At 44.6% G+C, this 22847-nt stretch overlaps 2 protein-coding genes across 2 annotated transcripts in view; both read left to right on the top strand.

Moving 5' to 3' along the window:
• LOC141082326 (uncharacterized) overlaps window positions 1-17248 on the top strand; it is a 124778-nt gene extending 107530 nt beyond the window's left edge. Inside the window, 2 exon segments of the mRNA XM_073566272.1 lie at window positions 12567-12577; window positions 16154-17248. Coding sequence (XP_073422373.1) covers window positions 12567-12577; window positions 16154-17131 — 989 coding nt within the window. The 3' untranslated portion in view covers window positions 17132-17248.
• Window positions 1223-11553, top strand: LOC141082366 (oocyte zinc finger protein XlCOF29-like). Its single transcript, XM_073566305.1, has 3 exons — window positions 1223-1300; window positions 11050-11199; window positions 11329-11553. The coding sequence occupies exons 1-3, from the start codon at window positions 1223-1225 to the stop codon at window positions 11551-11553; spliced, it is 453 nt and encodes a 150-aa protein (XP_073422406.1).
• Window positions 17249-22847: the final 5599 nt, after the last annotated feature.

Genomic DNA, 22847 nt, shown 5'->3' with positions numbered 1-22847 from the left:
GAGTAAAGCTTTGGAACTACATGCCCTGGTGTCCTCCACTCATTCCCGCATCACACACACCTGGCACCGCTGCATCCCTGTGCCTACACTGCACCATTCCTGCAATGCATCTCTACACTGCCCTGGGACTACAGTCCTGCCTGTGGAGGGCTATAACATCACTGCTGCACCACACCATCTGTCCCAGAGGATCTGTCTGCAGCGTCGGCTTACATCTCTATTGCCGAACGCCACAGGTGGCATCACGAATCACTCATAAACTTTCATCACTCTAAGCACATTGCAACAACTCCTTTTACAATGGGCGCCCAGGGCCACGGGCCGGGTCCCAACTGCCGTGACATCTCCCATTGAAGCTCATCGGGCCCGGTACCGAGTACCCCACAGCCCTGGGAGGGCGACCCAACTTTGGCGTCATGAACAGGATGACGAGATCCGATGCCATCGGGTTCTGTGTGCCTAAGACTCAAATCTTTTGAAATGTGCGGAAGACCCAATTTAATAGACTGTAAAATGAACGCTAAAAATGTCCGCCGGTGTGGTGAAGAAGGGCGTGACAATATGGGTGGTCCTAAGAAAAGAGCGCGGACTGTCCTGGGCCTCCCCTGTCTGAACTTCTATGCGACAGCAACATGGCCCACCCCCAGAGGGGTTCGTATACTGGCTTGGTATGGAGAAGTAGGTAGAAGACGCCGCCCTCAGAAGGAGGGGCGAGAGCCAGTGGCGGGAAAAGAGCCCAGGCAGGAAGAATGCGAGAACGCCATATTGGAAGGAGAAGGGAGGAGGCCTGCGGAGTGCGAGGAGGTTGAGCTGAATCTCCCCGGCGCAATGGCTGAAGGCTCTGACCTGGCTTCCAGGATGAACCGCCAGCAGCTGGAAGACGAGATTGCCCAGCTGACGCACCGTTTACGACTGAGACAGGAAGCCGCTGTGTGAGGCTTTGGGACTTGAAGCGGAGGAAGAGGAGCTCCCGTCTGGACCTGATGCGGCCGTGCAGGTCCCACCGGAGGCCCCCGCGGACCGGGAGCCACCATCTGTTCCACCGCCTTCACTCATATCTACCCGGGCAGCCCTGACTACCACCGCTGCCACCAGGACCCGCACCGTGCCTGCACCGGAGCCGAGACTGCACCGCTGGGAGGCACTAGGTATAGATGCTGGCCCTCCTAACGGGATACCCCCCGAATTCTCATTGTCGGAGACTGGCCTGCTGGAGCTTGAAATGGGGGTATTGGACGAGTCGTCCAGGGGCATTAGGCTGACAGAGATGGGAATGTGGAAGAAATCCCTGCTGAGGAGGGTGCAGTTGGAATAGGCGCGCACCATACGACACCTTCAGGGCTTGGACGAGTCTAGGCTGCTTTGGGACATTGAAACGCATCATGGGTTCTCTTGGCCACAGCTGCAAAACCCCCGTGTAGCCTCCTACCTACGTCAACAGGCCACGGCATCCCTAGATGTTAGACCAAGGACCAGAGCAGCAGTACCCCCTGAGGAGGAAGAACCTTATCCATTGATACCAGCTGCCACTCCTACCGACTTACTGGTGGCAGAGACATCACCAGCAACAGCTGATATGCCTACCCCTGCTGTACCTCAGGCAGCAGCTGTCTCCAGAATTCCTACCGAGGATCAGTGATTCATCAACCCATCTGAATACCCAGAGCATCTCCCCTGGAAGCAGCCCAAGCAACCAGCTTCCAGAACCCCAGGAGGGGATAACCAGCCATAATGTTGATTTAAACTAACTTTTGTTACCCAGGAGGGTATATCCACCTTAGTGCTTGTTTATCTATTTTGGTTATCATGTTTTTGTTTTCTTGTTTTTTCCCATTGGATCCAGTTGTTGCCCAGTTTGATTGGTAGCCGTTACACTTGAACTGTCGAGATCATGGACGCTGAGTGATCCAGAACTGCTAATGTAAATAGTTTGCACCTCTTTAGGTGCTCTCTCTTGGTTTTACATAGGAACCTTCCCTTGGAACAAGGACTACCTCGTTATAAGGACATTTCCAGATTTCCAGACATGATGGCCGGTCCAATGTCTACTCTTTGCACTTAGTAATAATGCTTAGTATTTTTGAACAAGAAACTAGAAAGTGATAGTGTGTAGTGAAAGTATTAATGACAGATTTCATAGGGTTTAATTGAGAAAGAAATATAGTGAATGTATTACAATGTTTGAATAAAGATGTGAGAATTATTAATAATAATAATAATAATAATCTTTATTTATATAGCGCCAACATATTCTGCAGCGCTTTACAGTTTAACAGTTTCAAAACACAAGTCATAAGTAACAACGATAACGATACAATAATTAAAGCAGTATAAGATGAAATAAGACGACCCTGCTCGTGAGAGCTTACAATCTACAATGAGGTGAGGGAGATACAAAGTACAGGTGTGTATTTACAATTGTATATTTACAATGAAGGTCCAGCCATCTTGAGGGAGTGAAGGATGGATGGAGATAGTGAATGGGCTACACACGCACACTTACACATAGAATGACTTTGATTAGTGAACGTGATAAGCCACTCTGAACAAATGTGTTTTGAGGGAACGCCTAAAACTATGCAAATTGAGGTTAGTCCTAATTTCTTGGGGTAGAGCATTCCAGAGGATAGGAGCAGCACGGGAGAAGTCTTGGAGTCGGGAGTGGGAGGTACGGATTAGTGCAGAGGTTAGTCGAAAGTCATTTGCAGAGTGCAGCGATTGGCTTGGCCGATAGACAGAAATGAGGGAAAAGATGTAGGGGGGTGCCGCATCGTGGAGAGCTTTGTGGGGGAGAACAAGTACTTTGAATTGGATCCTATAATGAATGGGCAGCCAATGTAAGGACTGGCGAAGAGCGAACGCGTCCGAGTACCAATTAGTCAGATAGATGACCCTGGCTGCTGCATTAAGTATGGACTGGAGAGGGGATAGTCGAGTGACAGGGAGGCCAATTAATAGAGCGTTGCATTAATCCAGGCGGGAGTGGATCAATGCTAAAGTGAGGGTTTTTGTTGTTTCCATGGTGAGAAAAGGGTGGATTCTAGAGATGTTCTTTAGATGTAAGAGGCAAGAGTGGGCAAGAGATTGTATATGGGATGTGAAGGAGAGATTGGTGTCAAATATAACGCCTAGACAGCGTGCCTGCTGCCGGGGTGTTATTGTGGTACCACCCACGGAGAGGGAAATGTCCGATTTAGGGAGGTTAGTAGATGGTGGGAGAATTGAACAAAAATATGCAGATGATGAACCAGACACCAGCAGTTGTCAATTAAGGGTAAGAAGAAGAAAAGTAGAAAATGTGAAGAATGACAGAAAGGCAATGTATTGCTAGAAAATGTGTTACTATTTGCTTCCATTGCACTTTAAATTAGGTAGCATAACTTTAAATATTGATAGACAGTTAAACTGTTTGTAACGTTCAAGAAACAGTGCCTCCCACATTGGGAAGTTTAGTATAAGACATGTTCATTATGCAATATAAAAATTTGCATGTTCCTGTATTGTCAACTTTGTTTCCCTTGCAGCCCGTGGACGTGCTGCGTTTAACGGGGGGGGGGTATGTGGCACCCCTGAGGCTCAGCCGCCACAGAGGTACTGCACCTCCTCCTGAGGTGTGGTACCCCACCATTCGGGTAACTTGGAGACTCCTCACCACACTCCAATACCTGCACCCCACACCACAATGTAGTGTAGCAAAGCACCTTTGGCGGCTCCCTGCTTGGAGTGTAGCAAAGCACCCATTGGTGGCTCCCTGCTTGGAATACGAAACGTGGTGGGTGGAGTTTAGTTTCCATTAAAGAGAGCGGGGAGTTTGGGAGAGGAGTCAGTTGATGAGTAAGGAGAGAGAAGATCCCTGGAGAGAGGGATAGATGGATGGAAGTGCTGCAGCAGATCCCAGTGACCTGGGTCTGCTGGCACGGGAAAGGAAGAGAGAGAGAGCAACATAGACTGAAAGCCTGATTATCCATAGAAAGAAAGATTAGTACGGAACGTGAGGAGTAAAAAAGAACAGAGGACGTTGGTTAGAAGAGAACCCTTCCAAGAAGTTCTAAGCGCAAGGCCGGATCCCGGTCCCCGAGGTTGTATGGATACTAATCGTCCTGCAGCAGACACCAGAGGAATAGAAGGAGTGACCGCTTTAATCCCACACAAGACTTGGGGGCACAACAGCAACTGGATTGTGAGCAGGGACTTAATAGCAAGGAGTCCCTGAAGCAGGCTACAGCTGTCTGCCATACAAGTAGAGTTCATAGGAACATCGGGCAGGAGGAACTCCAGTGTAACTCAGTACTAGGAGTACTTCATTTAAAGGCGCTATAAGAGGAGACGTTCAGAAAGGCACATGTTGGCGGAGTGTTGGAAAGAAGTATTCCATCTGGCCTGGAGGTTGACTGAGTCCCTGACCCGGAGGACACGGCACGGAGGCAGGCACCTGTTTGTACAACATACTGTGAGTAAAGCTTTGGAACTACATGCCCTGGTGTCCTCCACTCATTCCCGCGTCACACACACCTGGCACCGCTGCATCCCTGTGCCTACACCATTCCTGCAACGCGTCTCTACACTGCCCTGGGACTACAGCCCTGCCTGTGGAGGGCTATAACATCACTGCTGCAGCACACCATCTGTACCAGAGGATCTGTCTGCAGCGTCGGCTTACATCTCTATTGCTGAACACCACAGGTGGCGTCACGAATCACTTATAAACTTTCATCACTCTAAGCACACTGCAACAACTCCTTTTACAATGGGCGCCCAGGGCCACGGGCCGGGTCCCAGCTGTGTGACATCTCCCACTGAAGCTCATTGGGCCCGGTACTGAGTACCCCACAGCCCTGGGAGGGCGACCCACTGAGAAGCTTCAGTGACCATAGTGAGAATGGAGGCACTGACAAGGCATGTGAGGCACCATCATAACCTCTGGTTAGGAGCCCACTCAGATGTCCTTGAGCTGAACCCCTCGCTACACCTCGGAACACATGTAATATCTATACAGCAAGTAGTAAAGAAATCAGTGACACCTGTACACACACGGCTCCGCTCCGTACACCTCGTACACACGCGGCTCCTCTCCGCACACCTCGTACACACGCGGCTCCGCTCCGTACACCTCGTACACACGCGGCCCCGCTCCGTACACCTCGTACACACGCGGCTCCGCTCCGTACACCTCGTACACACGCGGCTCCGCTCCGTACACCTCGTACACACGGCTCCGCTCCGTACACCTCGTACACACACGGCTCCGCTCCGTACACCTCGTACACACACGGCTCCGCTCCGTACACCTCGTACACACACGGCTCCGCTCCGTACACCTCGTACACACACGGCTCCGCTCCGTACACCTCTTACACACACGGCTCCGCTCCGTACACCTCGTACACACACGGCTCCGCTCCGTACACCTCGTACACACACGGCTCCGCTCCGTACACCTCGTACACACACGGCTCCGCTCCGTACACCTCGTACACACACGGCTCCGCTCCGTACACCTCGCACACACACGGCTCCGCTCCATACACCTCGTACACACACGGCTCCGCTCCGTACACCTCGTACACACAGGGCTCTGCTCCGTACACCTCGTACACACACGGCTCTGCTACATCCACCCTGTAAACCCCTCCTGACCCCACACATAAACTTCCCCTCATCCAGCACCATGACAACCAGCACAGCAGAGTCCTGCACACACTGAGGCCCCTGATCATGTGACCCCTGACTCCTCCCCTCCTGTGACCTCATCACAGGTCCTGTGCACAGAGCAGCCATATATGTGGAGTGCGGCTCTGCAGGTTAGTGATGGGCAGTCCGGCTCTTCTGGCTCCTTTCCCCACTTTTCTCCCTCCTGTCCCTTCACTATAAAGCCTGGGCCTCATTATACAGCTGTACAGGGGTCTAGTGAAGGCTTTTTAGCCCTTTCCTCAGACTGTAGCTCCTGGGCACAGGCCCTCACTCCTGTCCCTTCACTATAAAGCCTGGGCCTCATTATACAGCTGTACAGGGGTCTAGTGAAGGCTTTTTAGCCCTTTCTTCAGACTGTAGCTCCTGGGCACAGGCCCTCACTCCTGTCCCTTCACTATAAAGCCTGGGCCTCATTATACAGCTGTACAGGGTCTAGTGAAGGCTTTTTAGCCCTTTCCTCAGTCTGTAGCTCCTGGGAACAGACCCTCACTCCTGTCCCTTCACTATAAAGCCTGGGCCTCATTATACAGCTGTACAGGGGTCTAGTGAAGGCTTTTTAGCCCTTTCCTCAGTCTGTAGCTCCTGGGAACAGACCCTCACTCCTGTCCCTTCACTATAAAGCCTGGGCCTCATTATACAGCTGTACAGGGGTCTAGTGAAGGCTCTTTAGCCCTTTCCTCAGACTGTAGCTCCTGGGAACAGGCCCTCACTCCTGTCCCTTCACTATAAAGCCTGGGCCTCAGTATACAGCTGTACAGGGGTCTAGTGAAGGCTTTTTAGCCCTTTCCTCAGTCTGTAGCTCCTGGGAACAGACCCTCACTCCAGTCCCTGCACTATAAAGCCTGGGCCTCATTATACAGCTGTACAGGGGTCTAGTGAAGGCTGTTTAGCCCTTTCCTCAGACTGTAGCTCCTGGGCACAGGCCCTCACTCCTGTCCCTTCACTATAAAGCCTGGGCCTCATTATACAGCTGTACAGGGGTCTAGTGAAGGCTTTTTAGCCCTTTCCTCAGACTGTAGCTCCTGGGAACAGGCCCTAACTCCTGTCCCTTCACTATAAAGCCTGGGCCTCATTATACAGCTGTACAGGGGTCTAGTGAAGGCTTTTTAGCCCTTTCCTCAGTCTGTAGCTCCTGGGAACAGGCCCTCACTCCTGTCCCTTCACTATAAAGCCTGGGCCTCATTATACAGCTGTACAGGGGTCTAGTGAAGGCTTTTTAGCCCTTTCCTCAGTCTGTAGCTCCTGGGAACAGACCCTCACTCCTGTCCCTTCACTATAAAGCCTGGGCCTCATTATACAGCTGTACAGGGGTCTAGTGAAGGCTTTTTAGCCCTTTCCTCAGTCTGTAGCTCCTGGGAACAGACCCTCACTCCTGTCCCTTCACTATAAAGCCTGGGCCTCATTATACAGCTGTACAGGGGTCTAGTGAAGGCTCTTTAGCCCTTTCCTCAGACTGTAGCTCCTGGGAACAGGCCCTCACTCCAGTCCCTGCACTATAAAGCCTGGGCCTCATTATACAGCTGTACAGGGGTCTAGTGAAGGCTTTTTAGCCCTTTCCTCAGTCTGTAGCTCCTGGGAACAGTCCCTCACTCCTGTCCCTTCACTATAAAGCCTGGACCTCATTATACAGCTGTACAGGGGTCTAGTGAAGGCTTTTTAGCCCTTTCCTCAGACTGTAGCTCCTGGTCACCATGTGATCTCACCATAACCCTAACAAGCTAATTAAGGTGTGAAATCTTGATCAAAATTATCTCAGTACACAAATCTCTAAAGGTGCCCAAAGTTTTGCATCGCCCTTTTTCCTTTTTGCAATTATGAAATTGTAAAAAAGTCTATATATATATATATTTTATTATTATTTTAGCCTAAAATACAAAGGCCATGTGTCATCTTAGAGGTTCGGCCTCTTAGAGATCATTTCATCTTCATCTTACTACTGCTCACAATAACGGTCATTTTGACCCGGGGCGCCCACACTTTTACATGCCGCTGTCAATGCTTCATCCCGCTGGTGCTCAATATTTAATAGGGTCTTACTATTAAACTTAATGAAAAGTTTGGTGAATTTCTTTGAGCTGTTATTACTAGAGATGAGCGAATATCGTCGGAGAAGTTGTTATTGGCTAATATCGCTTACCGAATAGCTGCATCGGGACCCCGGATCCCTGGAGCGCTCCCGATAATCAGCTGCATGTGTCGCCCTCCATGCAGGTGCTGTGACTATCACACAGCGCGACACACGCAGCTGATTATCGGGAGCGCTCCAGCACACTGAGTCCTGCACACACTGAGGCCCCTGATCATGTGAACCCTGATTCCTCCCCTCCTGTGACCTCATCACAGGTCCTGTGTGCACAGAGCAGTCATATATGTGGCGGACACTCCTGGACCTTCTGCTTTCTGGGCCGGTTCCACCTGTGAGTCCTATTAACCCTTTCGCTCCCTGTATTCTCCTTTCTGACAGGACAATATCTGAATTCGGATAGTGTGACAGGAATTTAAGCAATGTGGAAGGAAAAAATGACAATTTTACTTTATTTCCTCACAAAAATGTGACTTTAGCCCCAAAATTGTCAGCGTAACAAATCCTTATTTCCCCCACTGTAGTTTGTAGACTCCATATACAGATCCCTTAAGTGTGAAAAGAGCTGAATTCCCCACTTAAGTTATTGCATTTTGGAAATTTCCCCCCACTGGGAATTTATCTCCAGGTAAAGGCACAATTTTGTCTCCATGGGGGTTGTGCTCACAGCCCAACATCGTGTGGCCTCCAAAGAAATGCCACCCCGCACCATTACTGACCACTGCCAAATCGGTCATGCTGAAGGATGCTGCAGGCAGCAGATCGCTCTCCACGGCGTCTCCAGACTCTGCCACGTCTGTCACATGTGCTCAGTGTGAACCTGCTTCCATCTGTGAAGAGCACAGGGCGCCAGTGGTGAATTTGCCAATCCCAGTGTTCTGTGGCAAATGCCAAGCGTCCTGTACGGTGTTGGGCTGTGAGCACAACCCCCATCTGTGGACATCGGGCCCTCAGACCATCCTCATGGAGTCAGTTTCTAACCGTTTGTGCAGACACATGCACATTTGTGGCCTGCTGAAGATCATTTTGCAGGGCTCTGGCAGTGCTCCTCCTGTTCCTCCTTGCACAAAGGTGGACGTAGCAGTCCTGCTGCTGGGTTGTTGCCCTCATACGACCCCCTCCACATCTCCTAGTGTACTGGCCTGTCTCCTGGTAGCGCCTCCAGCCTCTGGACACTACGCTGACAGACACAGCAAATCTTCTTGCCACAGCTCGCTTTGATGTGCCATCCTGGATGAGCTGCACTACCTGAGCCACTTGTGTGGGTTGTAGAGTCCGTCTCATGTTACCACGAGTATGAAAGCACAACCAACATTCAAAAGTGACCAAAACATCAGCCAGAAGCATTGGTACTGAGATGTGGTCTGTGGTCCCCACCTGCAGAACCACTCCTTTATTGAGGGTGTCTTGATAATTGCCAATAATTTCCATCTGATGTCTGTTCCATTTGCACAACAGCATGTGAAACTGATTGTCAGTCAGTGTTATTCCTAAGTGGACAGTTTGATTTCACGGAAGTTTGATTTACTTGGAGTTATATTCTGTTGTTTAAGTGTTCCCATTATTTTTTTGAACAGTGTATATAGATAGATAGATTTTTTTTTCTTTACGTTGGAGGGTCCAATTCCAGCTATTGCTGTGTGATCTGTGATTTCTATCTACTCCACTGTGTACAGGATAATAGAGTATAATAAAGTAGTTATGGATGTGACGTAACTAACATTGTGCAGTGACTCTGCTTTCCATATAGTGATGGATATTTCTTGTTGCTGAAACTGTGATATTTTTTCCACTTTAAACCTTTTTTAAACCCCTCTGATCAGTGCGATCACACAACATACAAGCCTCTGATGGCTCCGGTGATGCCCTGTACTACTGTAGTGCCGTGTATCATCACTGCCTGTCAGTGTAATACTAACGCCCCATACACATGAGATCAGAGTTGGCTGAGCGGTCATTTGTCAGACGGCGATCTCTCCCGACTCCCCCATACACACAAATATTCCAGCTTTCCTGTGGTCTGTATGAGAGAGTCGCCTCCAGACTCCTCTAGAGGAGGATTATCTACAGGAAGAACAAACGGATAATCCTCTGAAATTCATACACAGTATGAATGCCGGATCCTTCTCTGCCCTGACATCACTTGTCGGGAGGCCCCCAAATACATTATATGGTTTGCCAAACCCCCCGAAATCAGTGCTTTCATGGAGCTTTAGTCTAATGTGTATGGGGGCGTTATAAGGTAACTTATTGGACGCTGCCTCTGGCCCAGCCTAATAGACCTTCATACATTGCAGCCCAGACCCCATTATTAGGCATGTAAGTATCGTAGTAACTAGGCCGCCCCATACTATCGAGTACTTGGAGGTGGGGGGCATTCAGCCAAACTCTGTCACACCTTCTTAGATGCCATGTTTGCTTTTCACAGCAGCAAGTGGTTAAGCTGTCAGGGTTTTTGTTGCAGCCTCATCTGTGCCGTCCCTGCGGTGTACATCTATGTTCTGGGGCCCAAAAAGATTAATTTCTTTTTAATAAATGTTTAACATGTTAAAAATTATAAAATGTGTCTTCTGCTTTTTGCTTATTTTTTTCTTCTTACAAGAATTGTTGGAGCCAATTTTCTTTAGAAACATTTTAATTTCGGCTTTTTCTGGAGTTTTTCTTGTAATATAGGAAAGCCTAAGGCCAGAAATAAACCCCATAAATCACTGCACATGGAGACTTTGGGATCAGATCATTTCTGTCCGTTGTGTTTGTGGAAACTAAAAATCTTTTCTAAAAGCCTCAAACTTCTGTGTGTGACTCAGAGCTGAGATCTAACGTGAGAGAAGATTCCAGTGCCGGGAAGATGGGAAACCTTCATATAGACGGCCGGTGGGGATGGAGGCAGTGACCGACTCTGGCCAAATCTGTTTCTAGAGCCGCAGTAGAAGATGAAGATGTTGTCCTCATCATGAAGGAGTTATTTCTCATGTCGCGTGTAATGAATATCTCCTGCAGTATTGCTAATGCCGATTCCAGTGTCGGTAATGAGACGAGAATTAGCGTTATGGAAGATGAGTCTATGAGGAACGTGTTCAGCTGCCGACTCCGAGGAGGAAACTGCTTGTTGTCTGTGGCCTAAATATATAGGTTTTATTAGTAGATGTCAGGGAAGAAAACTAAACCCTGTAAGATAATAAATCTCCTCATATGTTTCCCTTATTATCTCCAGTAATTGTATTATTACACCGGATTCTTATGATGTTACATCGGATCATCTTCTTCTCATTCAGGTCTCTACAATATCGGATCCTCTCAGTGAAGATCTTCTACAGAAGAGAATTTTCCTGATTTACCCATCAAGGATGGATATGGACAGAGACAAGATGGCGGAGAGGATGTTACACCTCACCCTAGAGATCCTCTTCCGTCTCACTGGAGAGGTGAGAGATTCTGATGACGTCACATTACATCATTCTTATCTATGGGAATAACAGATGGACAGAACTGGAGAGGTGAGGACTCTGGAAATGTCTGTAGTGAGATTTATTAATATGTCCCTCCATTACCAGGATTACACAGTGGTGAAGAAGACCTCTAGTGATCGCTGTCAGGACCCTGTGTCTGAGGGATGCGGAAGACTCCTGAGCCCAATCACGGGGCCTCCACCTCATCCCCTGATCCATGAGGACATCAATGACCAGAAGATCCTAGAACTCATCTGCAAGATGATTGAGCTGCTGACTGGAGAGGTGACACTGCTGAGAATGCTGGGACATTATACAGTAACACTATGAAGGGATCGGGGGGATGACGTTATCATTGTATGTGTCAGGTTCCTATAAGGTGTCAGGATGTCGCTGTCTATTTCTCCATGGAGGAGTGGGAGTATTTAGAAGGACACAGAGATCTCTACAAGGACGTCATGATGGAGGTTCCCCAGCCCCTCACATCACCAGGTAATAGACAGGACTAAATACACACAGCCTATAATTATCTGTATGTAGAGAATGAATTCAGTCCCTGTATGTGTTTCCTCCAGATCTATCCAGTAAGAGGACAACACCAGAGAGATGTCCCCGTCTTCTTCCACAGGACTGTAACCAAGAAGATCCCAGTGCTCCTCAGGATCATCAGGTAGATGGAGAGAAGGTGTCAGGAGATCTCCCCTATGATGTGTAGACGGCTGTGAAGGTCTTGTGCTCAGTCTTGTTTTATCCACCAGTATTATATGTTTTATACTTGTGTAATGAGAACGGTGGAGATGGCAGGATTAGAGCTGATCATAGATGGGACTTCTCCATCTGTCTGTGACTTTTACAATATTTGTTTCAGGGTGAAGATCTGACCCATATTAATACTACAGAGACATATGTGAGGGGTGATGAGTGGTGTAAAGAGGAGATTCCCACATCTGACAACCCAGGTGAGTAGTAACCACTGAATGCAGAGAAGTCACAGATTCCTCTCAGTCACCGGCTGTGGCTGCTTTATCGGTGGTGTAGTCCGGCCGTATTACCATGATCACCATTTTGCCTCTAGATCACAACATTCTCCTCCACCCAAAACTGTTCAAATGACTTTGGGCATTGAAAGCCCTTTTCTATAAAACTTACAACCTGGAGGATCCACCTACCCCCTGGTATTAGTGTGAGGGTGATCCCTTAAAGCGAGATCTATATGATTGCTTGTACCTGACCCAATATAGGCCGAGTGCGCGCTTAAAGAGTCACACCGAATACAGAGTTAGATGTCTACTCCTTTCTCAGTAAAGGCTCGCACACAACTGAAGTTTATTCTCAAGACAGAGACAGGAAATGGGTGTCACACAATCTTCTGAGTAGCCAGTGTCAGTCTATGATAGGTCCATTTCACCTTCACTTCCATATATGGTATCCAGTATCTCAGCTTCTGCATTCCAAGGATTCCTTCCAGGGTGTTGCCTGAAGACACAGACGCCATCTTGGTAAACCATATGTGAACTGACTTGTATAAGGGTTAATAATTGATTTCATCAGCCATTCTCTCCTTCACATTAGAAGACGCTGACCGTTACCTGCCCAGATCTGTAACTATAAAGCCAAATGACAGCGTACGTAGAATGTGCTGACAAGATAGAAAATCACTTGAAGAAAAATCTTATGCTGGGCCTGTAAGAGAAAGCGGAGGGTAATGATGCTGTTGGCTTCCTAGATCCCTGAGATCTTATCGGATGAATCTTCTCTCCCTTCTGTGCTGCTGAATGTCTCTTGGTCCCTACAAGACCAGGTCCAGTCTTTCTGGCCAAACTTCCCTTTTATGAGCGACACCAGTAAATGTGCAGTGAGGCCAAGTGTGAATTTCTGTCCAATAACAGCAGAGTTTCCCTTTATCCTGACTTTTCAATTTGTATTAAAACCAACTAACTTCAAGGAGGATTGTGATAATCTACAGGACAAACATTCCACCTGTGCCCTGATAGATCTCTAAGCTGTGCGTGGCTGAGGGCTGTAATATACATTTATTCCCACCTGCAGGAGATGTGTTGGCTCCAGCCCTGGTGTCATGGAGTCACTCCACATCATAAATTACATTGTTTCTGATCCTAAGGAATTCAGATTACTGCACAATCTCTCCTGAAATGGGGAGCAATATTATTTTCTCTAATCTTCTGCTCAGGATCCATAGTAGCTCCAATGATCCACCATAAATGAGGGCAACTCTGGTTTACTGTTGTGTAATCTGTATTTGTAGTTTTCAGTTAATGAGATTCTCGTGCTCTGGGGCGGGGCTGTGGGTGGGGCTGTGGGCGGGGCTTTATGTGGTGCTCTGATTACATATTCATCTGTATTGGCTTATGACAGGTCGCTGACCCCTCACTGACCTGCCCCCATTATTACATAATGCATATAATAGCATTGATATTATTGCTGATAATGCCTATAATATTGTGGCTATTGTGAGGCTTAGAAAAAAAATTACATCCAGCAAAATGTCGCCAGCGGCGCCTGCGCAGTAGCCTCTGTCTCTTACTTATAGATGCTACTATGCAGGCGCCGCCGGTGTCATTTTGCTGGATGTAGTTTTTTTTCTAAGCCTCACAATAACATATTGTGCCCAGCTTGTGTCTCTGGAGACCTCCCCCCACCTACCCCCGGAAATTGTTAAGTCCGCTCTACTCAAATGTGTCTGTCACTAAATAATCCAAATGCTTGAATGTCAAAACAGTTCAAAAACGTGGTTCTGTGTGGAAGATTGTAAAGCCGTCATGGAGGCATAAGGCTGGCAGTGATGGGCATTGTGGGTAATAATAGCGGGGATCATGCCTCATTCCTCTCTAGGAACATACACGACATCTTCTCTGGGGGATCTTTCTTGGTTCAGTTACTGGGATGAGTGCAATAAAATGTCGCTCAGTGAGTCTTCTGACATCTTCACATTCTAAAGGATTGGCGGGGACAAAATTATCAAAAACAAGATTTTCAGTGACCTTTTCCTGATAATCAAGGAAAGTATCTGCATTTCCAGCTTTTTTGTATAACACAAAAGAATTATATGTGGCCACCTGAAACAAATACATGACTAACTTGTTATACCAGGTATATGATTTTCTTGATACCTGGTATGGCTGTAGAACCTGATCTGCAAGGTCCACACCCCATATATTTGTTGTAGTCCATGACAGACACAGGTTTTGGAGTAGTGGATCCCTGTTGGTCTGCAGTGGCCCTTGTGGCATCTGTGTGGATCGAGCTCAGGATAAAAATATCTTTATTATACTTAAGGACAAGCAGCTCTCCATTGGGTAAAGCCCCTGACTGCCCCTTTCGGAACTCTTTGCTGACCAATGATTGTGGAAACCCCTGACGGTTTTTGTGAATGGTCCCACAAGCCCCTAATGTTCCACCAGACTTTTAAATAGAGGTATGCTGGTGTAGTAGTTGTCAACATACAGATTGTAGCCTTTTTGTAAAAATGGAGTTATCAGCTCCCAAACGATTTTTCCAGATGTCTCCAGATAAGTAGGGCGTGGCTTGAACAGGGCAGTTGGACCAATAGGACCGAATGCTCATTTCTTTATCAAGCCCCATAGCGAATGTAAGTCCTATAAATGTTTTCATTTCTAGGACATTAGTTGGTTCCATAAATGTGACCTAGCATAATAGGATCGTGGATTCTGGCTGATGAATTGGGACACATATAAATTTGTAGGACAATATGCTCTAGCAAGCTATCTGTCAGAAGCAAATTAAAAAAATAATTGGTCCAAAATTTTCTCCTCCACATTTATACCAGGAATGGCATTAAAATTAGGGATGAATGGATTAGCCGAATCCGAAGCCTCCCACCTGGGAAATGCTACATCAAGAGGCAAAGCCCCTTGGACATTGATGTGCTCCAATTCACGAGCACTAGGGACAGCGCTAGTACTGGGCATTGTTCCCTGAGTTGGAGACATTTCTCCAGAAGCGCTATTTGTCCTTCTTGTTGTACTGGTCCTTGTGTGTGAGGATGGACCAGAATCACTGCTCATTTCTGAGCTATCACTGTCGCTGCTACTAAAGCCATCGAAATCCACATCGCCATCTGACACTGCAGTTTCTTCGCTGTCAGAACATAAAAGTGCATAAGCCTCCTCTGCACTATATTACTGATGGGCCATTTTATTCGTTTTAATTAATTTATTTTTTTCCGGAAAAAGAAAACTCTGACATGACTGATGTGACCCAATTATTGGGGAGACAATTGAGAGAAGCCTAATTCTTTAGCCTAATAGTAACCCTAATTATAGGATTAACTGTAACCTGCCTTATCTGTTTTTCTATTGGACCTGAGTGGGGACTTGTTTTTTGTGAGATGGGAATTGGTATTATTTTTGCCTACATAACATCGATTGGTTTCTTTTTATTCGATATTTGGGAGGCAGAATGTACAAACAGTTGAACACCACACACTACTGGTTCATCCAACAAGGTTTTCTATTAGACTGTGAACTGTCATTGACTTGGTAAATAATTAAAGTTTTTTACATAGCTTGCCATTTTTATGGACAGTTTAAGTAGAAATGTTCAAAAATATAAAACTCAAGGATATTTTATTAAAAAATAATAATTGTTTTCTATCTTAGCAGATAACTATAACAGGAGGTCAGAGGGACAGCTGACATCTTCAATTTTTAAATCTGATGATCTTGAGAGCCTACAAGATACAACTGAAGTGATTACCATTACTCCAGATATACCATCATCCATTCACAGCAAAGATCTGTCGTCTGATCCTATGAAACAGGTCCCATCTTGTGATTCATTACTGACTACTAAGGAAAATCAAAGTCACAAAAGAGGCAATAAAAAACAAACTTCTCCTAAAGCAAAGAAGTCATTTTCATGTTCAGAATGTGGGAAATGTTTTAACAAGAAATCTCATTTTGTTACTCACCAGAGAATTCACACAGGGGAGAAACCTTTTTCATGTTCTGAATGTGGGAAATGTTTTCACTGGAAATCACAATTGGTTTATCACCATAGAACTCACACAGGGGAGAAGCCTTTTTCCTGTGCAGAATGTGGGAAATGTTTTAACCAGAAATCAGATTTGGTTAATCACCATAAAACTCACACAGGGGAGAAGCCTTTTTCCTGTTCAGAATGTGGGAAATGTTTTGCACATAAATCACATTTTGTTAATCACCAGAGAACACACACAGGGGAGAAACCTTTTTCATGTTCTGAATGTGGGAAATGTTTTAGCCAGAAAGTGATTCTTGTTAGACATCAGAGCATTCACATGGGGGAGAAGCTTTTTTCCTGTTCAGAATGTGGGAAATGTTTTAACCGGAAATCACAATTGGTTAGTCACCAAAGAACTCATACAGGGGAGAAGCCTTTTTCCTGTTCAGAATGTGGGAAATATTTTAACCGGAAATCACAATTGGTTAATCACCAAAGAACTCATACAGGGGAGAAACCTTTTTTATGTTCAGAATGTGGGAAAACTTTTAACCAGAAATGTCATCTTATTAGTCACCAGAGAACTCACGCAGGGGAGAAGCCTTTTTCCTGTTCAGAATGTGGGAAATGTTTTAACTGGAATTCACAATTGGTTAATCACCAAAGAACTCACACAGGGGAGAAACCTTTTTCGTGTTCAGAATGTGGGAAAACTTTTAACCAGAAATGTCATCTTGTTAGTCATCAAAGATCTCACACAGGAGAGAAGCCTTTTTCATGTTCAGATTGTGGGAAATGTTTTAACCAGAAAGGGAATCTTGATGAACACCAAAGAACTCACACAGGAGAGAAGCCTTTTTTATGTTCAGAATGTGGGAAATGTTTTAACCATAAAGGGAATTTTGTTAAGCACCAAAGAACTCACACAGGAGAGAAGCCTGTTTGATGTTCAGAATGTGGGAAAAGTTTTTAATGGAAAATAGATCTTGATCGCCATCAAATAACGCACACAGGGGAGAAGCCTTTTTCCTGTTCAGAATGTGAGAAATGTTTTCTTGTTAGACATCAGATACCTCACACAGAGGAGAAGCCATTTTCATTTTCTTCATGTGGGAAATATTTTACTTGGAAATCAACTGTGAATAAACATCAGAGACGTCACATAGGGGAGAAGTCTTTTTTATGTTCATAGTGTTGGAATAGTTTTAACCAAAATTGAATCTTCTTAAATGGGTTGTCTCTTGTCATTCCTCATGTTTGCTGACAAAAGGATAAAACTAAGCTTTATTAATTCCAAATGTAAAACTATACCCATAATTCACCCCCTGAAAATTAGTTAATAGGTGACTAATAGAAAAAACATGTACCCCACATCTCAGTATATAGGTAGAGGTGACGTATACACACTCACTCTCCAAGCCTCTCATTTCTATGGGTTTCATCGTCCTCACCAAAGGAGACTCATCGGGAGACTATTTTTTAATATTGACCTATATTCAAGTGAGACTAGACAAAAAAAACTAAAATCATTTATCATGTTATCCGAAACAGTCAGAAAACTAGACCCATATTGGCAGATCGCAGACCTCAAACTATATACTGTGTAAGTTTATAACCCACTCCAGTGTCAGGAATAGATAGTATGTGACAATACAGTATAATTCCTGTGTTTTTCTCCTATAGGGACTGCCCTAGTTTGGTAATGTAACTGCTGTTAATTAGTAGTGCAGACAAATTGTCCTAGACTAAACTCAGTCTTCAGACGGCCCAATATGTACCACTCAGGGAAAACTTACCTGCTCCAAAGATCATTAGCAGCTTCTAACTAATGGCCATGCTGCTGTCTGTCAGGGAATGAGTGCAATATCGTTATAAAGACTAGGGATATGTGCAATCATAATGTCTGGGAGATCTGTGCCATTATTTAGTATGAAGATGGAAATTATCTCTGAAAGGTAAGTGTTCCCTGAGTGGTATACAGTCATGGCTAAAAGTTTAGAGAATGACACAAATATTAATTTTTACAAAGTCTACTGCTTCATTTTTTCTAATGGCAATTTGCAAATACTCCAGAATGTTATAAAGAGTGATCAGCTTAACAGCAATTACTTGCAAAGTCAATATTTGCCTAGAAAATTAACTTTATCCCCCAAAACACATTTCAACATCATTGCAGCCCTGCCTTAAAAGGACCAGCTAACATCGTTTCAGTGATTGCTCCATTAACACAGGTGTGGGTGTTGATGAGGACAGGGCTGGAGATCAATCTGTCATGATTAAGTAAGAATGACACCACTGGACACTTTAAAAGGAGGCTGGTGCTTGGCATCATTGTTTCTCTTCTGTTAACCATGGTTATCTCTAAAGAAACACGTGCAGTCATCATTGCACTACACAAAAATGTCTTAACAGGGAAGAGTATCGCAGCTAGAAAGATTGCACCTCAGTCAACAATCTATCGCATCATCAAGAACTTCAAGGAGAGAGGTTCCCTTGTTGCCAAAAAGGCTCCAGGGCGCCCAAGAAAGACCAGCAAGCGCCAGGACCATCTCTTAAAAGTGTTTCAGCTGCGGGATCGGGCTACCAGCAGTGCAGAGCTTGCTCAGGAATGGCAGCAGGCAGGTGTGAGTGCATCTGCACGCACTGTGAGGCGGAGACTCTTGGAGCAAGGCCTGGTCTCAAGGAGGGCAGCAAAGAAGCCACTTCTCTCCAGAAAAAACATCATGGACAGACTGATATTCTGCAAGAGGTACAGGGAGTGGACTGCTGAGGACTGGGGTAAAGTATTTTCTCTGATGAATCCCCTTTTCGATTGTTTGGGACATCTGGAAAACGGCTTATTCGGAGAAGACGAGGTGAGCGCTACCACCAGTCTTGTCTCATGCCAACTGTCAAGCATCCTGAAACCATTCATGTGTGGGGTTGCTTCTCAGCCAAGGGAATGGGCTCTCTCTCAGTCTTGCCTAAAAACACAGCCATGAATAAAGAATGGTACCAGAATGTCCTCCAAGAGCAACTTCTCCCAACCGTCCAAGTGCAGTTTGGCGATCAACAAAGCTTTTTTCAACATGATGGAGCACCTTGCCATAAAGCAAAGGTGATAACTAAATGGCTCAGGGAACAAAACATAGAGATTTTGGGACCATGGCCTGGAAATTCCCCAGATCTTAATCCCATTGAGAACTTGTGGTCAATCATCAAGAGACGGGTGGACAAACAAAAACCTTCAAATTCAGACAAAATAAAAGCATTGATTTTGCAAGAATGGACTGCTATCAGTCAGGATTTGATCCAGAAGTTGATTGAGAGCATGCCAGGGAGAATTGCTGAGGTCCTGAAGAAGAAGGGTCAACACTGCAAATATTGACTTCCTGCATTAACTCATTCTAACTGTCAATATAACCTTTTGCTACTCATAATATGATTGCAATTATATTTCTGTATGTGATAAAAACATCTGACAAACACACATAAAAACCAGAGGGCAGCAGATCATGTGAAAATATAATATTTGTGTCATTCTCTAAACTTTTGGCCATGACTGTATAAGGTATTCTCACATACTATCTATTCCTGACACTGGAGGGGCTTATAAACTTACACAGTATATAGTCTGAGGTCTGGGGTCGCCCAATATGGGGCTAGTTTTCTGACTGTTTCGGATAACATGATACATGATTTTAGGGTTTTCTTCGTCTAGTCCCGCTTGAATATAGTTCAGTATTAAATAGTCTCCTGATGAATGAATGATGAATCCAATGAATATTCATTTCTCTTGAGTAGCGGCACACGTGACCGCTGGCAGCAGCAGGAAGCCGGGGGCTGACACTGCGCGCTACTGAAGAGCAATGAATAGTCGCCCCGATCTCCAGTGAACAGTCCCGGTAAGTACTCCGGCAGCTGTGCTCTGCTTGTGAGCAACGCATGACGTCCCTGTCATGTGCTGCTTACAAGCATAAAGCAGTTGCTGACACCGGAGCAGGATGCAGCGAGGGAGCGCCAGGTAGGTAAGTGTAATTTTATTTTTTAAAGTTTTCTGATGGTGCCATGAATACTAGGATGGGGGTGGGGGCAAATGGGATGGGGCCATGCATACCAGGAAGAGATGGGGGCCCTGCATATTAATATAGGGATGAGAGCGATCATTCCTGCCAGGATAAGGATGAGGGATCCATGCATACCAGGATAGGGATGAGGGGGCCTTGTGTATCAGGATGGGGGTGAGGCGACCATATATACCAGGATAGGGGATACTAAGCACAGAATTGACCACATTTTTTGCTATAAACCCTTTACTCCCAAGGGTGGTTTGCATGTTAATGCCCGGGCCAATTTTTACAATTCTGACCACTGTCCCTTTATGAGGTAATAACTGGGGAACGCTTCCATGGATCCCGGTGATTCTGACATTGTTTTCTCATGACATATTGTACTTCATGTTAGTGGTAAAATTTCATTCACATAACTTGCGTTTATTTGTGAAAAAAAACAAAAAATAAAAAAACTCATACTCCGCTGGCGTGCCGGCTCCACTTCAGCGGTGTCGAGACTCACTGTCTCGGGGCTTATGTGAGGTTCTCACATCACACGAGCCCTGCGCCCAATCAGCGGCAGCTTCACTGTTCCTTCCTTCGGATGTATTGAACATCAACATGAAGCCAGGGCTGCAGCTGCTCTCTAACGGCCTCATGATGCTTGATTTGTCTGAAGGTGGGGCAGTAACGTGAGCGCTGATTGGGCACAGGGCTCACATGACGTAAAAACCTCAAAAGAGACCCAAGAACGCAAGTGCCGACACCACTGAGACGGTGCCAGCATGGGAGGTTTGTGTAAGTGTTTTTATTGTAACAGGACCAAACATGAGGAATGAGAAGGGGTTGTCCAACTAGTTGTCAACCTTTTTATCAAAAATCCCACACAGGGAAAAGTCATTATTATACCGAGAGTGTGAGAAATGAATTACAGGAAAATCGTATTTTGTTGACCTTCAAAAATAACTCAGATGAGGAGAACCTATATATATTATTCACAAATTGTACAAACACATGATGCACGCGGCGTGCGTTCAAGAATGGAATATTATATGGGAGTTTTATAGGATAAATTCAAGGTGAGAATATTATATGGGAGTTTTATAGGATAAATTCAAGGTGAGAATATTATATGGGAGTTTTATAGGATAAATTCAAGGTGAGAATATTATATGGGAGTTTTATAGGATAAATTCAAGGTGAGAATATTATATGGGAGTTTTATAGGATAAATTCAAGGTGAGAATATTATATGGGAGATTTATAGGATAAATTCAAGGTGAGAATATTATATGGGAGTTTTATAGGATAAATTCAAGGTGAGAATATTATATGGGAGTTTTATAGAATAAATTCAAGGTGAGAATATTATATGGGAGATTTATAGGATAAATTCAAGGTGAGAATATTATATGGGAGTTTTATAGGATAAATTCAAGTTGAGAATATTATATGGGAGTTTTATAGGATAAATTCAAGGTGAGAGTATTATATGGGAGTTTTATAGAATAAATTCAAGGTGAGAATATTATATGGGAGTTTTATAGGATAAATTCAGGGTGAGAATATTATACGGGCGTTTTATAGAATAAATTCAAGGTGAGAATATTATACGGGAGTTTTATAGGATAAATTCAAGGTGAGAATATAATACGGGAGTTTTATAGGATAAATTCAAGGTGAGACTATTATATGAGAGTTTTATAGAATAAATTCAAGGTGAGAATATTATATGGGAGTTTTATAGGATAAATTCAAGTTGAGACTATTATATGGGAGTTTTATAGAATAAATTCAAGGTGAGAATATTATATGGGAGTTTTATAGGATAAATTCAAGGTGAGAATATTATATGGGAGTTTTATAGAATAAATTCAAGGTGAGAATATTATATGGGAGTTTTATAGGATAAATTCAAGGTGAGAATATTATATGGGAGTTTTCTAGGATAAATTCAAGGTGAGAATATTATATGGGAGTTTTTTAGGATAAATTCAAGGTGAGAATATTATACGGGAGTTTTATAGGATAAATTCAAGGTGAGAATATTATATGGGAGTTTTATAGGATAAATTCAAGGATGGAATATTATATGGGAGTTTTTTAGGATAAATTCAAGGTGAGAATATTATACGGGAGTTTTATAGGATAAATTCAAGGTGAGAATATTATATGGGAGTTTTATAGGATAAATTCAAGGTGAGAATATTATATGGGAGTTTTCTAGGATAAATTCAAGGTGAGAATATTATATGGGAGTTTTATAGGATAAATTCAAGGATGGAATATTATATGGGAGTTTTTTAGGATAAATTCAAGGTGAGAATATTATACGGGAGTTTTATAGGATAAATTCAAGGTGAGAATATTATATGGGAGTTTTATAGGATAAATTCAAGGTGAGAATATTATATGGGAGTTTTTTAGGATAAATTCAAGGTGAGAATATTATACGGGAGTTTTATAGGATAAATTCAAGGTGAGAATATTATATGGGAGTTTTATAGGATAAATTCTAGGTGAGAATATTATATGAGAGTTTGATAGGATAAATTCAAGGTGAGAATATTATATGGGAGTTTTTTAGGATAAATTCAAGGTGAGAATATTATACGGGAGTTTTATAGGATA

This window comes from Dendrobates tinctorius, unplaced genomic scaffold, assembly GCF_039654945.1.
Source record: "Dendrobates tinctorius isolate UK_male_01 unplaced genomic scaffold, ASM3965494v1 ptg000017l, whole genome shotgun sequence".
Taxonomy (NCBI): Eukaryota; Metazoa; Chordata; class Amphibia; order Anura; family Dendrobatidae; genus Dendrobates; species Dendrobates tinctorius.
Note: the sequence above shows the minus strand (reverse complement) of the source record. Positions and strands in the feature narration are given on the sequence as shown.